Consider the following 20,135-nt stretch of genomic DNA (forward strand, 5'->3'; position numbering starts at 1 on the left):
TAGAAGGTCATTCTGGGGGATCCATTTGAAAATCCTGGTATTGGGACCTAAGGTGTCTGGTTCTATACCTTCATATCTCCAAAACACCTGTTAGAGGTTAGACAATAATTTATATCAAATTTTAAAACTGAAAATATAATATTTTAGAAATTAGACAGTGCTTAGCTAAATGCCTTTTTTATTTCTGGTATGGAAACCAGGTAAAGAGACATTAGACATTAAGAACTATCAAAACATGAAGCAGAGTATGGAACACCATCTATGTTTCTCTTTACATTTAATCAGGTCGAATGTCATCATGATTTTCTATGTGCACACATGAGAGAGTTAATGAAATATGAATATATTTAAGAAAAGTTTATATGTTCATAAATCAGCTGCAATAAAAAGTGATTAAACTCTATGTGTATTTAGTATAATTCTTCTAATTTTCCATTCTTAGTTTTATGCCAGTTTAACACAACACAGATCTTACTTATATTCATTTGTCCTATGTTATTTTAATAGAGTTTGACACTTATTTTTTGTTATTCAATATTTATTTTCAGCAAATATTCCATATTTACAATTTGCTCTGTTTACTGGTTCTTTGGAAAAACACCATCACCGATAATCAGAGAATGAGTTATCAGTCAATTCCATCCTGGCCATAGTCTCACGGAATGTATGTGTTTATGTTGCCCACTAAAAATGTGAGAGCTTCACCTACATGTTCAATATCTGTTTGCCACAATAAATTTAAACTTTTCTTCAGGATCTCAGGGAAAACCAGCACGAGTTATTACAGGGAGACTTATGGGATAGGAAACTAAAATCTAGTCCCAACATACTCCAGACTAAAGTTCAGATGTGGTAAATTATCTTCATATACCTTATGAAGAGAGGCAGCTGGATCTTTCCTGGTATCAATCCTATTTCTACTGGATTATCTCTTAGTTCCCATTTCTTCCTAAATGAAACACGCTTTACTCTTCTGGGTTAGAGACAAAGTGCCATAGACAATGTTTGACTGTATGTGGTTCACCATAAGGACAGGGACCATTTCACCCTCTCGTTTACATCGTCCTGTTTTAGGTTTGGCAGATTCTAGAATGGCCGATCCTTTCTTTCTTTTTTTCTCAATGAACATGGTACAAAAGCACTGAGATGGTGAACTCTCTTCTTCCTTTCTCTGAGAAGTCTTCTGAGTGGTAACTGAGCAACCCTAGTTCAGCATTCTCATAAAGAGGAGAGGGAAACCTGGGAAGTCTCTATGCTACTGCAGGTCTGGCAGACTATTACTGCTATACTACAGACATTTTTTCTATATCTGCTAACAAAGTTTTAAAATAAACTCTCATTTTCCCTGAATGTCTAGATTCAAACAAGGCTCAAGAAAAAGGTTTAAGTGCCCACTGAGAATTTAGTTATTCTTGGATAGTTTTGCTCCCAGTATCATCAGACTAGAGAAGTTTAGATTGCACTCACTCACCACGCTGCCCTGTGATCACGATGTTTATGTCACTGTTATTGTCATCAAAACACATTCTGTAGAATCTGCCATCTTTATCTTTGTTTCTAAACTGACTAAATGCAATCATAATACTTGGTTTTACATAAAGGGACCTTCCAGTGTCACCCCTTTCCAGACTTTAGTAAACTAAGTAGATAATTGCCTCCCATGGGGATTTTACCTTTTGTGGAATCTGTGCAAGGGCGGATGCAATTGCATTGGCCCTTTCTTTTGTTGTGTTTCTGATCATTGATCCCAGAGAAAACACCACAATACCATGTTCCCCAGAGCTCTGTGCAAACTCTTCCATTTCCTGTGAATACAGAAAATATTTTATTATTGAAAATCAATAGCAGAGATGCTATTCAAATTGCTACTAAAATAGGAAAAAAATGAAACATTATAGGAACGATAAGTGCCACCTATCAAGCACACATAAGACAATCATTGCTGTCTTAATCACCCTGTACTCATGGGGATCTGCACGATGTATATTCATATCTTTGAGCAACAAATAACCAAGTATTATCTTCTGAAAAATTTTAAGATACATCTTATGAGAGGCTTAGAAAGTTGTAATTCTTATTTACATTCATTTCTTAATCTAGAGAAAATATGATTTTCCCCTTTCTTCATTTCCATTTAAACTTCCTATGACTAGTCATTTAAAGTAAATAAAGCCATTGTTATACAACATTCTATTACTGTGACACACATATATATCTATATATGTTCCTTAGTATAAGCCTTTCATTCTTCTTGATGTAGGGTTTCATTCTGGTAAGACAATTAAAATGTAATATTTACATATGCAATTTATATAATTATTATTTGAAGCTATGTTTGAAGAAGGTGTTTTTTATTGCCTATAAAACTATGATACACATTGATTACACTAATTGATTTTACTTTGTATATATAGTTCAGATACAAATCTATGTAGTATTCATGTACAAATAATGCTAAGACACTTAATATGTTTTATAGACTTTTGATTCCTTTATTTTAAGCAAAGAAGCCACAGGAGCAGTTCATAACTGATGGAAAAGCACACAATTATAAAAGATAAAAATAAGAATTTTATCATTTATTTTTATTTGGTGTGTGTGTAACAGTAACCAGAAGAAGGGCAGAAGACAAGAAGCAATGTTTAGAAGTTTTTCCCTTCCACCATTTGTGCTTATTGCTATGGGATGAAACTGAAAATATCAGGCATTTAGTCTAGTCTTTTTTTTTTTTGCTGAACAATCTTTCCAGACTAAATACAGAAATGTTAATACAGAATAAGACAATCTTCATAATATTTAACTTAGGTTAAAAATCCTGTTTGCGAAATGTAATAACAACAGTTGCTATAACCAATTATGACCATTGCACTGTTGCACATTGTTTTTATTGCCGTCTTTCCAATGTTGAGATACTAACAACACTGTCTGTTTCTCATAATGGAAATTGAGGAATCCCTCAAGTACTGTACAAAATGTGCGAAACCTACAGACGTATGGAATCAGCCTTTGATTATGGAACATCATTGGGTGTAGTCTAAATGATTCAAAACCACTGTTGGGTGTTGTTAGCCATTTAAAATTATTTCAGTGATCAGTTAGATGGTTTGGTTGGGAGGATTCCTGTTACCAAGCCTGATGACCTGAATTTCACGCCTGTAATCCACATGCTGTAAGAAAAGAACAGACTCATGGAACTTGCCTCTAACATTCAATCATAAACCATGATGTCTCTTTCCCCACGTGCACATATTGTAGTTTATATGCACACACATACATCACACAAATTACAAACAAATGAAAAAATTAATATTATGTGGTTGGTAGTGATATAAAAACCCACAAATTCTTTGGATATCATATTATATGCCATCAAAGAAAGCTTATTCTCTATAACTATGTTAAAACTGTGAAGTTCATTTCATAACCGATATAATGGCAGAATAAATGAATAATTAGATCTAATTACTGTTTTCATAAGCAAGTGGTAAGAATAATCAGGTGTTCATGTGCATATATATTTTTTTTCTGGGGTTATCCTGGGAGGCAGCTGTGATGCCAGGACCTCTGTTCCCCAATGAAGCTTTAGTGGTCTCTGATAGTCTGGCATAAGACAGAAAAACATGACCCAACTTCTCAAAGGACGAGTGCCAAACTTGTTATCCATATCCAAGAGATTGGCCCCTTAAAATGTGTGCATATGAGCAATATTCAATACACTTGAACATTATATATTTGTCAGTATACCTGTGTGTGTGTGCACATGTGTGTATATGCACATTTGTGTGTATGTGTAATGACAACAATTTAAGAAAAACTTCATGTCAATAGAGTAAACTACCGCCTTTATACTCTAAGCTACAAAACTTTGAGATATCAAGTGCGGAACATATTAATTTATGGACTGAAAGCAGGGAAATGTTGAGCTTGAGTTTTTCTGTAAATATCATGGAAGCCAAACCTTCACAATATTGAGGAATGGTCTTCTGCTTAAGCTACAATACTGTTGAAGAATCTTGGCATGATGCATTTTAGGTTTACATTTTCTTCATCCTCTTTCCAAAATGTATACATTTACTTTCGTAAATATGTATGGTATATGAATGTGCTAAAATTCTCATTTTTATTGAGCAAGAGGAATCTCCAGTTTCTTTAAACATAAAAGAATACTAGTTTCAGTAAATCATTATACATACAATGTAAATGTCCTCTGGGAGGATCACTGATAAGTCCTTGACTGCTGGTCATGGTACCTTTTAGGGAGTTCTGGAAACTTTTAAGATGTGTAGTTTAATGACCTATGAGATATTTTTTTTCTGGTGTTTGGGATAGTTCAAATAAATCTCTGCTTCCTTTATGGTATAGACAGCTACTTCCCCACATTTTGCCCCAATAGAGTCTGTCTAACCCTAGGACAGGCACCAACAAAGCCAAGCTCTGAAACTGCTGAGTCTATGACCAACATAAATCATTGAGCATTGTAGCTTGTTCTGGCCACAATGTTGTCTCTCTGTCACAGTAACAATAAAATTACCAGTGAAAGAAATTCTCAGCATTAACTTGGCTTTACCCCCTAAGAACCTGAGATACTTGGTTCCCCTGGTTTTACTCTTTCTCCTGAACTTCATATGATCTTTGTATTGCTTGACTATGATTAGATATGTTGAGATTTATGAGTAATTTATTCTAACCTCACCCATTTGTTATCTAGACTGTAACATCAAACACCAGCCTCCCATAAGTTCTTTCCAGTCTTGCCCCTGTGCCATCTAACTCAGGGGTTGCTTCTTGGAGGTGATTTTTTTTAATGTCGAAGGAAATATGATATTAACTCTCCTCAGTTTATTCCTCTGTGTTCTTAGTGACATAATTAATAGTTTAACAACTTTTCTATTGGTGGGTTTGAATGATAAGTTTGTCTAAATCCCTGCTGTCTATACCTTCTTGCTAAGGAACACCTGCAATTCTAGCTGCTTATCTTCTTATATCATCTTTGCCTTATTCCTTGACCTCTCTTTTACATCTTAGGTTTTTGCTTTAAATCAATGACTTTAAGATATGTTTTATTAATTTGATTCAATAGTCTCTTTAGATTATAGTCGCTTCTATTAAATATATTTCATTCAGTTTTTATTAAGGGAATATAATATATCTTTTAGTATGGATTTGGTTCAGGCAGAAATTTCTGTTTGTTGTTTCTCTGCAAGTCAAGATCTTATTCAGTGGTAATAATGAATGCAGCAATACTCTACATGTGTGTTATACTTACAAATTTTACTATATATATATTCACACACTACAATATTTATTTAGTTCAAAATCAAAACAAAACAGAACTTATTCAGCTCTATGTAAGTCACTTGACAAATTTTGCATGAATAAACATCCCTTATTATAGCATTGAATTATGATGTTTCTTCAAGGTTCTCCTGTTAGTCTATAAATAAAAGAAATGCATAGGTTTGTGACTACTTTAACCTTGAGCATATTTTGGCAAGATTTTCTTTCTTCCCCACTTTTTATTCACTGGAATAAAACTAAAAAAAATGAAGCAGAACCATTTTTTACTGAAATGAAGTAAAATCACACAAAGCTAAACTAAAAGAAAAATTTACCTCAGGCAAGGGTTTTGCAGGTTTGCAGTGCAGTCCTCCAACAAACTCAATGTTTGGTAAGGTTGGGCGAGGGAACTCTAAATCCCAGTAGGAGCGAATGAACCACATTTCTGCTTTCTTCATGGTGTCAACCATAGTAGTAGGTCTTCCTAAATAAAGAAATGAAAGGTTTGGGTGGAAGAGTACAATGATCAAGAAAGTGTTGTCACGTGAATAAAATAATATTGTCTGAAAATATTGGAATCATGTTACTTAAAAAGCAAAGTAGACATTCATGAAACAAATACATAAAATTTTTCATAAATGCAATTGAAGTGTAATTTATCTGTGGTTTACAAAATATATGTATGTTAAAGGTGAGCTGAGATGAAATGCTACTGCCACCTCGATGATTTAGCAGTTCTGTTTATTGTAGAAGCCATAAAGCCCCTATGTACTGCTATGCACCTTGTTCTTTGAAGCTTCAGAAAAGACATGCAAATATAAAAGAACATTCTATATCTACAGTCAAAATATTCCAGAATAATTATGGACACAATTTTTGCAGGAATCATGTTAGTTTCTACAACAAACTGGCTATTCCTTGACTCTTGGTTTTCTAAGAGAATTATGAGGTTTATGGCTGGTAGAATTTCTTGCATCTGTCTCTACTTTTCATTTGGATTAGCAGTGTAATGATATGTATCTCTTTTTAAAAGTACTTACAAATACTATCTGGAATGCTCTCAGAAAGTTTGAGAATAGGCAATTTTTCTCTTGCTCATTGGGACTTAACTTATTTAAACTAGGAGACCATGACTGCCAACAATACAGAACAAATATATTTGGGCGCAAACTTCAGTATTCTTTAAAATGAAGGTTTGGAAATGATGCTGTAGTGAGATTGTTACACAATATTATATTTCAGTTAACCATGTCAGCATGAAAGACATATTTGTGCCTAAAATTACTTTTCAGAGCAATGATATTTAGGCCCTCACCCTTATGATGAAAATATAACTTACCTAAAATTTCACTGAAAAATGGATCCCAATCCTTAGCAGGAAATGACTCAAAGAAAAAGTCAAAATATAACAAACATATCATATTTTCTACTCTCTCCATGAACGACATTTGACCACCTAATTTTGACATAATTATAGGCACATAAGAGGGAGGGAATGAAAGTCCCGCACTATACTTTTCTAATCCATAGCCACCAGCATAGCGAAGACTATACATAAAGGGTATTTGGAGTACCTCAGCTATCAGCTCACCACAGGGACCAATAGCATCTGAAAAAACAACATCAAACTTGGATTCCTGTAGTTTTGCCATAAATTGTTTGTTTGTAACTACTTCTCTACAAAGGTTTAAAATATAATCCGAATATCTCCCAAATAGTATGTTAAACGATGGGTAATATCTCCAACATGAACCTTTTGGAACATCATATATCCACCCATTGACCCATTCACCAAAAAACTTTTCTACTTTGTCATTATTGATAGTTGAAGGAAATGTCTCATATTTAAAACCAGATGCTCTTTTTTCATCAAAAAAGACAGAAGATGAAGGTCTCAGAACTGTCACTTCATGGCCTCGTTGTACAAGTTCATCCAGAATTATCTTCAGATTCATCCAGTGACTGTATTCCAATGGCCATACCAACACCTTCCCACAGCTCCCAGATCTGAAGTAGCAAGTCATCTGTAGGAGCAGCAGAGCAGACATCCACTTCACAGGCATCCTGGAGATTCAAAGTCCTTCTGTTTAAAGTGCTTCCATTTTTCTCACTACTTGTGCTTTTATTTAAGAAGGAATTAGCCTAGAAGTTAAAATATAACTTGCATTGCTCAAACTTGATATTGAGTCACAATCAGCATGTAGAAGGACAAAAGATGAAAGGTTAATTTAATTGCTATTTACATAAGTATGTTTAATGCCTCTTTTATGATGAAATGTTTTCAATAAGCCAGGAAGTGATGACTGTGTCTTTAATCATTCATGCTACATAGATTCTAGAACAGTCCAAAATGTTTCACCAAACATTTTAGTAAGATGAATCATGTGGCTGATCTCTGAATTTTCCTCTCAACAGAATGAAAAGCGTATTTATTTACACTACTGATCATTATTTCTCCCATATAATGAATCAAATATTTTTGTAATAATGTTCATAAATGTACTCATGTGCATAAAAATTCATCAACTTAAACTCTGTGCCATATTTGTATAGTATATTTTCAATAAGGCATAAACACTTTGACTACCAGTTTGAAAGCATTTCATGAGAAGTGATAACCTTATTATTATTATGGGCAAGCCAAAAAACCTGGGAAAGTCAAACCAGCCATTCCACTGGCATGTTACAGAAAGGACTAAGTATGGAAGGACATGGCAGGATTGCACAACATAGATGTAAGGGCCAGAAGTAGTGGACGGCTGTGCAGAACAATATTCACTGGACATCCAGAGCCATTGCACATATGGATCACAGTGACTGTGGCTGGATTACAAAACCTACACAAGACTTATAAACCCAGTATAGATTGGAGACTTCAAGTCCCTTGCCTACCTGAAAAAGTATTGTAGGTGACGGCTCCGGGGGAGTAAGAGTTTTAGACTTGAGAGGGGTAGACATGCTCTAGCAGATGACTTTATAGCCTCCACATAATGGCAATCTGAGTAAGTTAACTCAAGTGGGTTTCAAAAATGAGCTTCTAAAGTTAGGAGTGAAAAGCAGGACAGAATAGTGGCGAAAATGGATGGGAGGGGAGAGCTGGTGTTTGATCAATAAATGTTACATACATGTCTCATACTCTCAAAAAATGAAATAATGTTCTGATAAAACTGAGCACAAGACATCTACAGTCTTGGCTCAGAAAACAACTCTGAACCATAGGGAATTTAACCGGGCATGGACAAAGTGAGCAGGAGGCTCCTAGCAGCTTCTCCTCATGTTCTGGATGGGAGATGACCTGCTTCTCACAATCTCTGCATCTGACTTGGTGAACTTCATAGTCAGCACATGATTGCATTGTTACCAGAATAAAATAACTAGATCCTATTACTAGATACTCCTGCATAGATCATCTGGAGATGTCCTGTGACGTAGCTGGTCAACTTGCCCATAGCCCCTGTATCTTAAATATCCCTGCTCTAAAATCCTATTGCCTTACCCTGCATACATTCACAAAACTGAGAAGCAAATGGGAAATCTATTCTGTGTGCTTTACTCAATAGAATCCCCTATAAACTGACTTCTAAATAAGGTCACTCTCCTGTTACCGTTTTGGTATCCACTAGAGTATGTCTCTGAATGTTTGCCTCTACAAATAGATTGGCTGTATACTTGAATGTATTGGTTGAAAGGCAGCCCATAGAGGTAGATAGGCAAGCATCTGTACCCACTCATGATCCCACCAAACCTGCTAAATAGAATACCCTAAGTGATTTTCTCTACCAAGACTCTCACAAGACAATGGGCTGACTTGCTTATTCTTCTATAATTTTAACATGTTTTAGTAATTGATTAGCTTGTTCTCAAAAGCTCAGTGTCTCACAAAGAAATTGAGAAGTTTCTTTGTCAAAAATCAGGTGTTCATAGGTGTGTGGATTAATTTCCCAGTCTTCAATTCAATTCCATTTGTCAACCTGTAGTCTTTTTTTATGCCAATGCCAAGCTGTTTTCATTACTGTAGCTCTGTAATAGAGCTTGATGTCTGGAAGTTCCTTTATTGTATAGGATTATTTTGGCTATTCTGAGTTTTTTGCTTTTCCATATGAAGTTGATTATTGTTCTTTCAAGGTCTGTGTAGAATGGTGTTGGGATCTTGATGGGGATTGCATTGAATCTATAGATTGCTTTTGGTAGGTTTGCCATTTTTACTATGTTGATCCTACCTATCCAAGAGCATAGGAGATCTTCCATTTTTCTGAAGTTTTCTTTAATTTCTTTCTTCAAAGACTTAAAGATCTCGTCAAATAGGGAGGGTAGAAGGGGAAAATGAGGGGAAAAGTGGAGGGTTGAGGAGAACTTAAGGGAATGGGAGAGTTGAAATGGAGAAAGGACACAGATGAGAGCAAGGAAAGAGATACCTTGATCGAGGGAGCCATTATAGGGTTGACAGAAACCTGGCTCTGGAGTAATTTCCAGGAATCCACAAGAATGACCCCAGCTAAGACCTTAAGCAAAAGAGGAGAGGGGGTCCAATCTTGACTTACCCTGTAGTCAGATAAATGAATATCTTAAACATCACCATAGAATCTTCATCCAACAACTGATGGAAACAGAGGCAGAGACCTACATCAGAGTACTGGACTGAGCTACTGTCAGTTGAAGAGTGTGAGGAATGAGAATATGAGCAAAGAGAGCAAGACCATGAAGGGTTCGTCCACTGAAACAGTTTACCTGAGCTAATGAGAGCTCACCATCTCCAGCAGATTGGGAAGGAAAAGCATAGGACCAAACTAATCCCTCTAAATGGGTTTGATGATTGCATGGCTGGGGCAGACTGAGAGGTCACTCGCAGTGGCACCAGGATTTATCCCTACTGCTTGTACTGGATTTTTGAGAACCTATTCTTTTTGGATGTTTACCTAGCTCAGCCAAGATATAGTAGAGAGGGTTTTTGTACTTTCCACAAAGCAATGTGTCTTACCCTCTCTGAGGATTGGATAGGAGGGTATGTGATGGGAATGGAAGGAGGGGAGGAAGTGGGAACTTGGATTGTTATTTTTTTAAAAATATAATAATTAAAGATTATGTTTTGTACTTAAAAAATATAATAAATGAAAAAAATACAGAGAAGTTTTAAATGAATGCATCTTTATACTATTCACTCTTGGAAGCAGTATACCTGCCATTCCTGAGAGTTTCAACTCCTATAAATGTACAGCAGCCCTTGGATACTGACACATGTTCTACCTTACACTCCTGATATGGGACAACAATCCTTGAAGCTTCATGTTTGACATCTACTACATTACATTCATGAATGAACCTTCTTGTACTCAACATGGTACCCCATGCTATATAACCTGTAGAAAATGATAATTCTCACATATCCAGAGCTGCTTATGCCATGCTAAGACTAGTAGTGTTAGAAAGTTGAGTAGTAGCTTGTGATAGAAGGGCAAAACCCATTCAGCCTAGGACAGAGAAATATCCACTACTATAGCTGAAGTTGCTGCACAGACACTACTAAAACACTCCTCTGGAATGATGGCCATACAGTTACCTAAACACAGTAAAAGGCATTATTGAGAGGTGTTTATTATTTAAAAATAAGATCCACTCATTAGTTACTTTGTCACCATTAGGTTTGGGCCTGACAAAAAGCAAGTTGTAGGAGAAATGGTTTCTGTTGGCTCATATTTTGAGCAATTTTTGTCCAACATGTCATTGAATCCATAAGAATGTTCATGTTGGTGAGAGCTTTGACAGCTATTCCTTTTATATTGTGTAACTAAAAGGTGAATATTCTTTGGAAATGCCTGTACAAGTAAACCATTCCCCTTCTAAGTTGACTTTTTTTGTAGGTTGTTTAGTTATGATAATGAGAATAGTAGCCAATATAGGGAATTATGATGATAATGGGCTCATTACCATGATAACCTAGCTTTAGGGTACATAAGTCTTTTTCTAAGGATTTTTCAAAGAAATATGGAAAATACGGACATGTGAGAATGCAAGACTCTAGAATTCTGTATGCAAATTCTGTGGGCCATTTGGATTGGAGCCTAGAAGATCAGAAATTGAAAAAACGAAGTGTGGAAAGTGTAGGCTGGCTTCATGAAGTTTTTGCAGATAATAAAAGATTTCATCAGGGTCGGTGTTAGTGGCCTTTATGTTGTATTCTAGTGAAGAATCTGACAGTGTTTTATCTTTGTTCTGAGAACTTGAGTAACACTAAGTACAAAAGTAATGGAATATGTCATTTGGTGGAAGAAATTTAGAGACTGATTCACATCTGACCTACTTTTAAATGCAAATATGGAATCCGAACTCAGAAATCAACTTACTCATTTAAATAGCACCAATGTCTTTGAACACAAAGAATATGGCAGTTCCAAGGAACAGAGACACTCATACCATCCTTATTTTGTGGGGCTAATTGTTTATGCATTGTCTTTAGAGGACTTTTGCTTCCTAGAAAATCAGCATTAAGTGTTTTTCAGAGGCTACAATTTGTGTCACCTCACCAATGTATCTCTCTAACCATTAGAGAAGCATTGTAAGAAAATATAGATGAGGAAATAGAAATCACAATTAAAAGGAGAAGGAATGGAAGGAAGGAAGGAGCGACAGAGGGAGGAAGAAAGTGAGGGAAGGAAGGAAAGACCCAAGTCTCTATAGTTTGGAGTTTTATTTAGTTACACTGATCATTAAAAAATGGTCTGTTTAACGTACTCCTCTGAAGATTATACGGCAGCCTAATGTCAAACACGGATCCACACACTATACAATATTAGAAGAAGTAAGTGAAGATGGAGAAAGAATTTTATATGGAGAGATATTCATAACTTGAATTGCTACCAAAGGAAAGACAATGTTTTGCAACACCAGAAACCTCTAGCTGCAACAGAAGTTAGGATTCAGAAGACCTGAGCTCCTAACTTCTGGTGTTTGCTTGAGAAGCTATACAGCCTGTATGGAATCTGTGGAGGCCACATAGAACACTTCCAACCTCACAAGGTTCTGTTTCATCTATCTTTCTTCTGGCTGTCAAACCATCAAGGTTTCACAAAAGAAAGTGAGAGTGGTCATTTTGTTGAAACTGCAAAAGATTTTACAGAGTGAGAGACTAAATGTGTAGGTTTCTCAAAACTTGTTGAGAATTGTTTTGCAAGCCTAATTTATGATTGATAGATTCTGGAGTATGTACCATGTTCTGATGGTAGAATATATATCCTACAACTATTTGTGAAATCTGTTATCAGCATTGGTTATGGCATTTATATTATATAAGTTATGATAATAACTTAATCCCATATTGCATCTGTTGACTTTCTTTGCTGATATGATTAATTCAATTTCTCATTTCAAATTTATTATATTATTTATAAAAATATGTTAATTTTAGTTTATGTTTGTTTTTCATTTAGAGTCATATGTTGTCTTATTGTTTTAGAAATTTTGTATCAGCATATTGTGAATTGTCCACAGAGCAAGTCAAATGTATTGATTTTATAATCATGATGGCTAGTTTCATTTATTAAGTTGACTTAATTAAGAAATGCAATATTATATAATCTTCGGGTTACGTATGTGCAGTGGTCCTGTTGACTGCAAGATGTAGGACTCTCAGTTACTTCTCAGCACCATGTCTGTCTGCATGCTACCTTGTCCCACCATGATGATAATAGACTAAACCACTGAATAGTAAATGAGTGTTTTTCTATATAAGAGTTTCATGGTCATAGTGTCTCTTCACAACAATAGAAATAGCAATAGGCTAAGATCAGTTCTGAATCAATTTATAGGAATTATTATGTTATCACATTGAAGATTTGCCTTGAAAAATCCGCTCAACAGCATATACCCACGCGTTCCTGTTCCATATCACCATCTTGGGACTCTGCCTTGGAGGGTTCTTGTGAAGTAGCTGGGTAACTGCATTAGCAACTCTGTTTATTCAATCTTACTTACTACAAGGCAATGGGCTCTGCCACCTCCAGATTGCCATAGGAAGTAGCACTTTGTATCCCAGTTGGCTCAAGCTGTAGAGAGCCTTCAGGAATAAACCAGTATGCCTTTTCATCCCACTGTTGCCCAGGTATCAATTTTAAGTTTCTGCTGACTTATCTAAAGACTGATGAAGCAATACTATGGCATCAACCACAAGAAAATTGTCAGGGAATCTGGCATGAGGGTCTTTTCCCAGAAAGGTCCTAAGAAGCAGAAAAGTACTCCCATTACTTATGCTAGGTAGCTGTCACAAATGCTAGCCTGATTGGTTTGACCTTTGCTGAAACTCTTACACTCTCGTGAAGCACTAAGGTAGCCTGATTCATTTGGACCCAAAAAGAGTTTTGTTGTAGGGGGCTGCTTTTTTGTTTGGGAGGCTATCCAGACTCCCCAAATAATCACTCAGAAACTATATTATTTAAATCACTGCTAGGCCAATAACTTAAGCATATTGCTTCCTAGATTTTATATTACTGGTTAGCCCAATTCTGTTAACCTGTGTATTTCCATTGGCTGTGGCTTACTGGAAAGATCCCAACATATCTGTCCCCAGCAGAGGTTACATGGCTTCTCTTTGTCTCTGCCTTCTTCTTTTATATATCTCTTCCAACCTGGCTATATTCTGTTAAGTCATTGTCCAGAAGCAGCCTTTTTATTCTTTAACCAATAAAAAGAACACATATACAGAAGGAATTTCCACACCATTTCTCCTTTTCTGTTTAAATGGAAAGAAAGGCTTTAACTTTAACATAGTAAAACTACATATAATAAAACAGGTTTCAAGCAAGAATTATAGTTACAATATTTATATCTACTTTTTATTTCATCATAACTAAGGACACGTATATTTATAACTATGTATTCTTTAACTCCATCAAAGACTCCAGAAGGATATCATATTACCTAAGTTAACAGGAAGTGCATTTTAAGCAACTTCTAAAACTCTAGAATTGAGAGAGACATCTCACTGCCTGACAGTCGCCTAAAGTTCTTCTGCATCATTGGAGCATCCATCTTCAGCCTACAGGCCCATAGTATCTGGCAGACTTTTTCATGAAGCAGGAGATTCCAAACATAGTTCCACCTATATTGGCAGTTTTTCAATCACTTTCTTCTGTTCCTGTAGAATGTCTGGCAGACTCTTTCATGAAGCAGGAACCTGGGAGTACTGTCTCACCTTATTTAGGCAACTTCAGCAGTCATTTCTCTGTGGGTCCTGCATGTACAGCATAAGATCAAGCAGTCCAGGTCAAAGCGGTTTCTTGCCAAAATGGCAAGACCAACTCCATAAGGAGTGTCTTCAATGCCCATCTTCCTCTTGAAGTAGATTTGTGCTGCCAAGAGCAGATGAGTCTCACTGTCATGAAAAAGCCTCAGGTTGAACAGTTCTTTCTCAGAAACACTCCCTAATAACGTGAGAAACAAAATGTTAGTATTTTCATAATTCACATCCCCCAGAGAGCAGCTGGACTAGTCATTGATAAGACTTAACTGTCAAGCAACTGTTACAGACCTTGGATTCTGACTAGAAGCACGTTGGTTCCAAAGGTGTGGCTTCACTCTTGTGCAATAAACCATCACCTTATCTTGCTAGCTGACAATATACAAGGAACAGCAAATGTTATTAGTACAAAGCTCCAAGCAATAGTTATTCATACAGATAGTAAATGTTAAAAACCAAGCTAAGAGAGAATAATTTGACTTAGATTGTTCATTTATTTTCAATCCACAAATTATATTTGTGAAATTTGTGAGAGGAACTGCTATAACATTTTTTCTTTGATAAGTCTGTTTTTGACACAATGCTCCTTGTTTTAGGTTATACAGACATATGGGTGCTCTTTGAGAATAACGTGAATTTATGATAATAGACCTGTGTTATTTATCAGAAGAAAACAGACTTACAGGGATGGGCCTCTATCATGCTCATCTTCTCGCTTTTTACCCAGACCATTTGTGCCCCCTTTCATTTGTCATCCCGTTTTAATGAAGAGTAATTGTGAAACCTTTGTGTGGCAATTTTCTCTGAGATAAAACCTTCTATCTTTTAGGGAAGTTCCTTGAGATCCAGAATGCCTTAAGAGAGTAAAAGCATTCTATCCTACAAGAAAGCTCTCTAAGAATCAGGATGTTCTGAGGAATATTGAAACATCCTATCCTGTAAGACAGCTTCTAGAAAGTAAATAACTCAAAACATTTGAGGAGCTCCCTGAGACCAACTAGATTCTCTTGACCCTCAATATTTATATATGTGTATATGCAGTAAGAGCTGCTACGATATTCTCTCTTACAAGATGAATAACCTGGAAGAAGAAGAGACCATCTAAGCTGTCTGGAAGAGTTTCAGGACAACTGAGCTGCTTTGTAGAGACATATTCCAACCTGTCAAGCTGCCTTCAGCTTGTGCAGTGAGCTCTAGTTTTCAAAATTCCATGAGCCAGATAATATGGACTTTAACATTTAATTGAAGTAGAACAACCACAGAATTGCTTTAGTATAGTAAAATATGTTGATAACAGTGTTTAAACATCTACATAAAGAGACATATCAACATATGGCTACACTAGCATATCTAATAAGGGCCTATGAGAAAGAGCCACAATGGATTATATCTGTTATCAGTCAGGTGATAATAAAGGATGAGAACAGAATACATAAAAAGATATAAAATATTAGAAGGTGACTTTCATTTAAGGGTGGCAAATAAACTACTCAAATGTTTAAAACAAGAAGTTATTTTAAATTTTATTAGTATTCAGAGACATGTTCTCAAGCTTATCAGAGAAATTTCCTACAGTAACTGAGAAAATGATAGAGATATTTAAACCGTCCCTCTAGCAAATTATTCTCATGTTTGGACTAGTAAATTCTATTCAGAATGATAATGGGCCTCCTCTTCCTCTGCTTCCTTCTTCTCCTCGCCTCCATCTCTTCCTTCTTTTGAGACTGTCCCATATAAACCATCCAAGATAACCTCATAAACCTTATAGCCTTTTAGATGAAGATATCTCTCTTCAGTTGATGAAACCGAATCATCTTACTGAGGACCCTATTTGACTGTGATGTCTGTAAGCTATTGTTTAAATAAAGAATTTTTTTTTTGCCTGTAGGATGATAAAACTTTGAACCTTGTCTTGAACCCATCTTTTCCAGTCCCATTAGCTATGTAGACATCCTGACTTTAAAATTCTGATCTTCCTGCTTATACCAACTATGTGCTGGGCTAATCTGAATAAGCAACTACTTTCAGCTTCATCTTTTGCTTCTAAAGTCACAAAATCGTGAATAAAACATTGGAAATAACTTGGAATATGCATGTGTAGTAGAAACCATAATTGATATAAAAAGTGAAAAGATGAACTATGTCTTAAAAATATTTTTTTTTTTTGAGACAGGGTTCCTCTTTGTATCTTTTGGAGGCTGGCCTGGAACTCTCTCTGCAGACCAGGCTGACCTCGAATACACAGAGATTTATGTACCTCTGCCCTCTGGGTGTTTGGATTAAAGGCATGCACCACAACTGTTCTGCATTGTAAAGGAATCTTTAATATTGTTGAGGGACTTAGTACAGTTAGATAAAGTTTAAGTTATTTATTTGTTCTAAATTAATGTATCATCCTTAAATGGACATTGTGAGGGTGTATAGCCCCTTCAAGACCTAAACCAAGAAGACTCAAAATAGGGCAGTAATCAACACTGTTCTCCTTATTGCCCAGATCCAAGGACAACCTGTGTTGCAGATGAAAATAAAATAGTCAAATCTATTGGCTGAAGGAGTTTCCACACAAGCCTGATTATATTTATGCCTTACAGGCTACAGTATAACCATTCCCAATGCCCTACTCAAAGAGTAAGCTGTGCCCTGTAGGCTCTGTTACATATGCCCCTCTCTTTACCTCTTCCACGTTGTACTGCTCACATATTAATAAGTCTGTTAGTGAAGAAACTCCATCTCATAAACATTGAGGAGTAGATTCATCCCTTTGCCTTGTGGGACTGAATCATCTCACTGAAGTGACCAAACTGTTTTCTGATACTCAACTGTTTGCCACTTTTAAACTCTTGCTGAAGGATTATTCAACTTTGAACCTTCTTTTGAGCCCCTGTTTTTTTATCCCTACCTAATAATCTTCAATACATAATTTGAGTCCTCTTAGAATTGTGTATTAAAGAACCCATCCAGCCTGTGTGGCAGCTTGTATCAACCCTTTAAGTCAGAAAATGAAGTTAGGATTAAGTAGTACATACAGAAATTAAGTCAGATAGTAAACATTTGACATTAGTATTATTTCTTTGGTATGTATATATAAAGCATATACCCCAATTTCTTCTAACATACAAGGTGCTGTAATCCCCCCCTAAATTTAGATAAATAACTACTTGAAATGTAGAAGTTCACATATGATGTACTTCCTACCATTCACGTATTGTTGATGCTCATAGGGAAGTTTGGGGGGGGGTATTTATACATTGTGTGAAGATATATTGCAGTGATTGATTTAAGAAAGTGCTGGATGGTCAATAGCCAGGCAGGAGGTATAGATGGGACTTCCAGGCAGAGAGAGGAAGCAGGAGGGGAAAAATAAGGTGTAAGGGAAAGATCAGGAGAGATGGAGAGAAAACAATAGGTGCAAGATGGAAGAGAGGTAATGCCTTGTGAAAGAGTATAGACTAATATAAATGGATTGATTCAAGTTATGAGCTAGTTCAGACAAGCCTAAGCTAAAGTCCAGGCTTTCATAATTAATAAGACTTCTCTCTGTGATTATTTGGGTCTGGTAGCCTACAAAAATTCTTATTACAAAACAATAAAGCCCACAATTTTCCCTTAAAATATATCATGCTCCACAACAAAAAAATATTTACACTTCTTCATACTCTTCTTCTCATAGCAAAGAATGACTGCTTACTGCCCTCGGTACACGGACAAATGTTACTCTCAACCTTAGTCAGAGAAGCCCCTCTTTGCAATGAACAACTAAATAAATGAAACATGTCTGCTCAATATTGAGAATGATTGGTAATCTCAAGACACTGAATTTATACAACCATATCTGTGGCTGAAGTAACATCATAGAAGAGGAAATACAAATACTGTGACCCCATACATAGGGAGGAAGGCTATAAATTGCCTCTGGCCTTAACTCAGCCTGCGTAGTCATTAACTCCCAGCAGCTGCAACTGCCTGCATCAGGCCTGTGCCAGATTTATCCTGTCAAAACCAAAATAAATAAGCAAACAAAGAAAATAAAATAATTTTTAAATAACAAAGTCAAAGCAACAGTTTTCCTACCTCAATTATCTTCTTAATCTAGTAAGTGCTTGGAAACTTAACTACTAAGCTATTTTAGATCCTGTCAAATAGATAGTCAATATTTTCTATTCTATGTGCACCTTTCCCCATTGACTTAAAATTCTACCAAGTCATTTCCAAGAAAGCACTCTATTCTTTGATATCATAGGGTCATAAACTGAAATGCATTCATTGAGACATTGAAAATCTGCCATGGTTAACAGTCCCAGCAATGTTTAAAAGATCAAAGTACAAAATGTCTCCTGATACTCAAAGTGAACATTGTACCATGAGGTTTTATGATACACTATCATACAGTTTTCTAAAGTATTGACTGTACTTTGCTACTGTAATAGATTTTATGACTTGCTTTTATTTTACTTTTTGCTTTTATTCTTTCTCTTATATCTTCCAACTTCAGATAAATATACAGCTATCCTTCCCTATGCAGCTGATATTTGGTGTCTTAAAGGAATTTGGCTGCATAGCTAGCTAGACTCAGAGTATATTCTGTCTACATTTCTCTGTGTACAGTTCTTTAAGAAGCATATAGACATGAGTGTTCCAATATGCAAGCAGTACAAATATGGTCAAATTGTGGATCACATCCCGTGATCCTCAAGAAAAAAGAGGAGCTCTTATAAAATTGAATTTTTTATTTTGATAATCAATAAATGGTAGCTGATATGTGTAAGATTGACTCTGAATTCAAATGTGGAAAGTACCCTTGACCATTTGTTTAGAGTAGTAATAGAAATGGCAAAACATAAACTCACAGAATCCACAAAACTCCAAGTACATAATCTTACATCAATAAAAAGAATCTAGTTCTTGGTGTGGGAAGTTCTTCTGTGTATGTGTTGTTTTTATGGGTTAATGAATAAAGAAGCTTCTTGGGTTTATAACATGGCAGAATAGAGCAAGGCACACATTCCAAGCAGAGATAGAAAAGAAAATAAGGCAGAGTCAGATAAATCATGTAGCCACCCAAAGGAGACAAACACCAAAACTTTTATTAGTAAACCATGAGCCTCACAGTTTAGAAATTGGTTAGTTTAATATGCAAGAGCTAGCTAGAAATACACTTAAGCTATTAGTCACAGTATTGCAATTAATAGAGTTTCTGTGTGATTATTTTGGATATGCACGCCCAGGAAATGAATGAGCAGTCTACATCTACAAGTTCTGGCATAGGTCAGGAAGTTGGAAACTAAATCCTAAAACATCAGACAAGTAAGCAGGTGATTACATTTACTAATACCAGAATGGGACCACAAATCAGCCCTTGGCATGCAGATAGCTTAAATTTACCTTTAAGGTGCTACAGAATGTCAAGATCTTGTTAGAAGTCACTAACCGGACAGAGGGTCTTCATGAATATTGAATAGTCAATACTTAACATACAAGAGCTAATAGAAAGGAAGCCACTGAAATTCTACTTTGTGATTTGTGGATGTCTGCAATGATAGAGAGAGAGATAGAGATAGAGAGAGACAGAGAGGAAGACAGAGAGAGAGAGAGAGAGAGAGAGAGAGAGAGAGAGAGAGAGAGAGAGAGA

At 35.9% G+C, this 20,135-nt stretch overlaps 1 protein-coding gene across 9 annotated transcripts in view; it reads right to left on the reverse strand.

Moving 5' to 3' along the window:
- Positions 1-20,135, reverse strand: part of LOC126506295 (UDP-glucuronosyltransferase 2B17-like) — a 252,277-nt gene that overhangs the window by 5,251 nt on the left and 226,891 nt on the right. Inside the window, exons 1-4 of one of the 9 annotated variants that reach the window (XM_050149755.1) lie at positions 6,617-7,349; positions 5,613-5,761; positions 1,674-1,805; positions 6-87 (exon numbers count right to left, since the gene is read on the reverse strand). The exons of the other annotated variants lie outside the window; for them this stretch is intronic. Of the exons in view, the coding sequence (XP_050005712.1) occupies positions 6-87; positions 1,674-1,805; positions 5,613-5,761; positions 6,617-7,340 (1,087 nt within the window). The 5' untranslated portion in view covers positions 7,341-7,349. Of the gene's footprint in view, positions 1-5; positions 88-1,673; positions 1,806-5,612; positions 5,762-6,616; positions 7,350-20,135 lie in introns of those variants that run through there. 9 annotated transcript variants of the gene reach the window in all.

The sequence above is a fragment of the Alexandromys fortis genome, unplaced genomic scaffold (genome assembly GCF_014885135.2).
Source record: "Alexandromys fortis isolate MF-2015 unplaced genomic scaffold, M_Fortis_MF-2015_v1.1 scaffold_0, whole genome shotgun sequence".
Classification (NCBI taxonomy): Eukaryota; Metazoa; Chordata; class Mammalia; order Rodentia; family Cricetidae; genus Alexandromys; species Alexandromys fortis.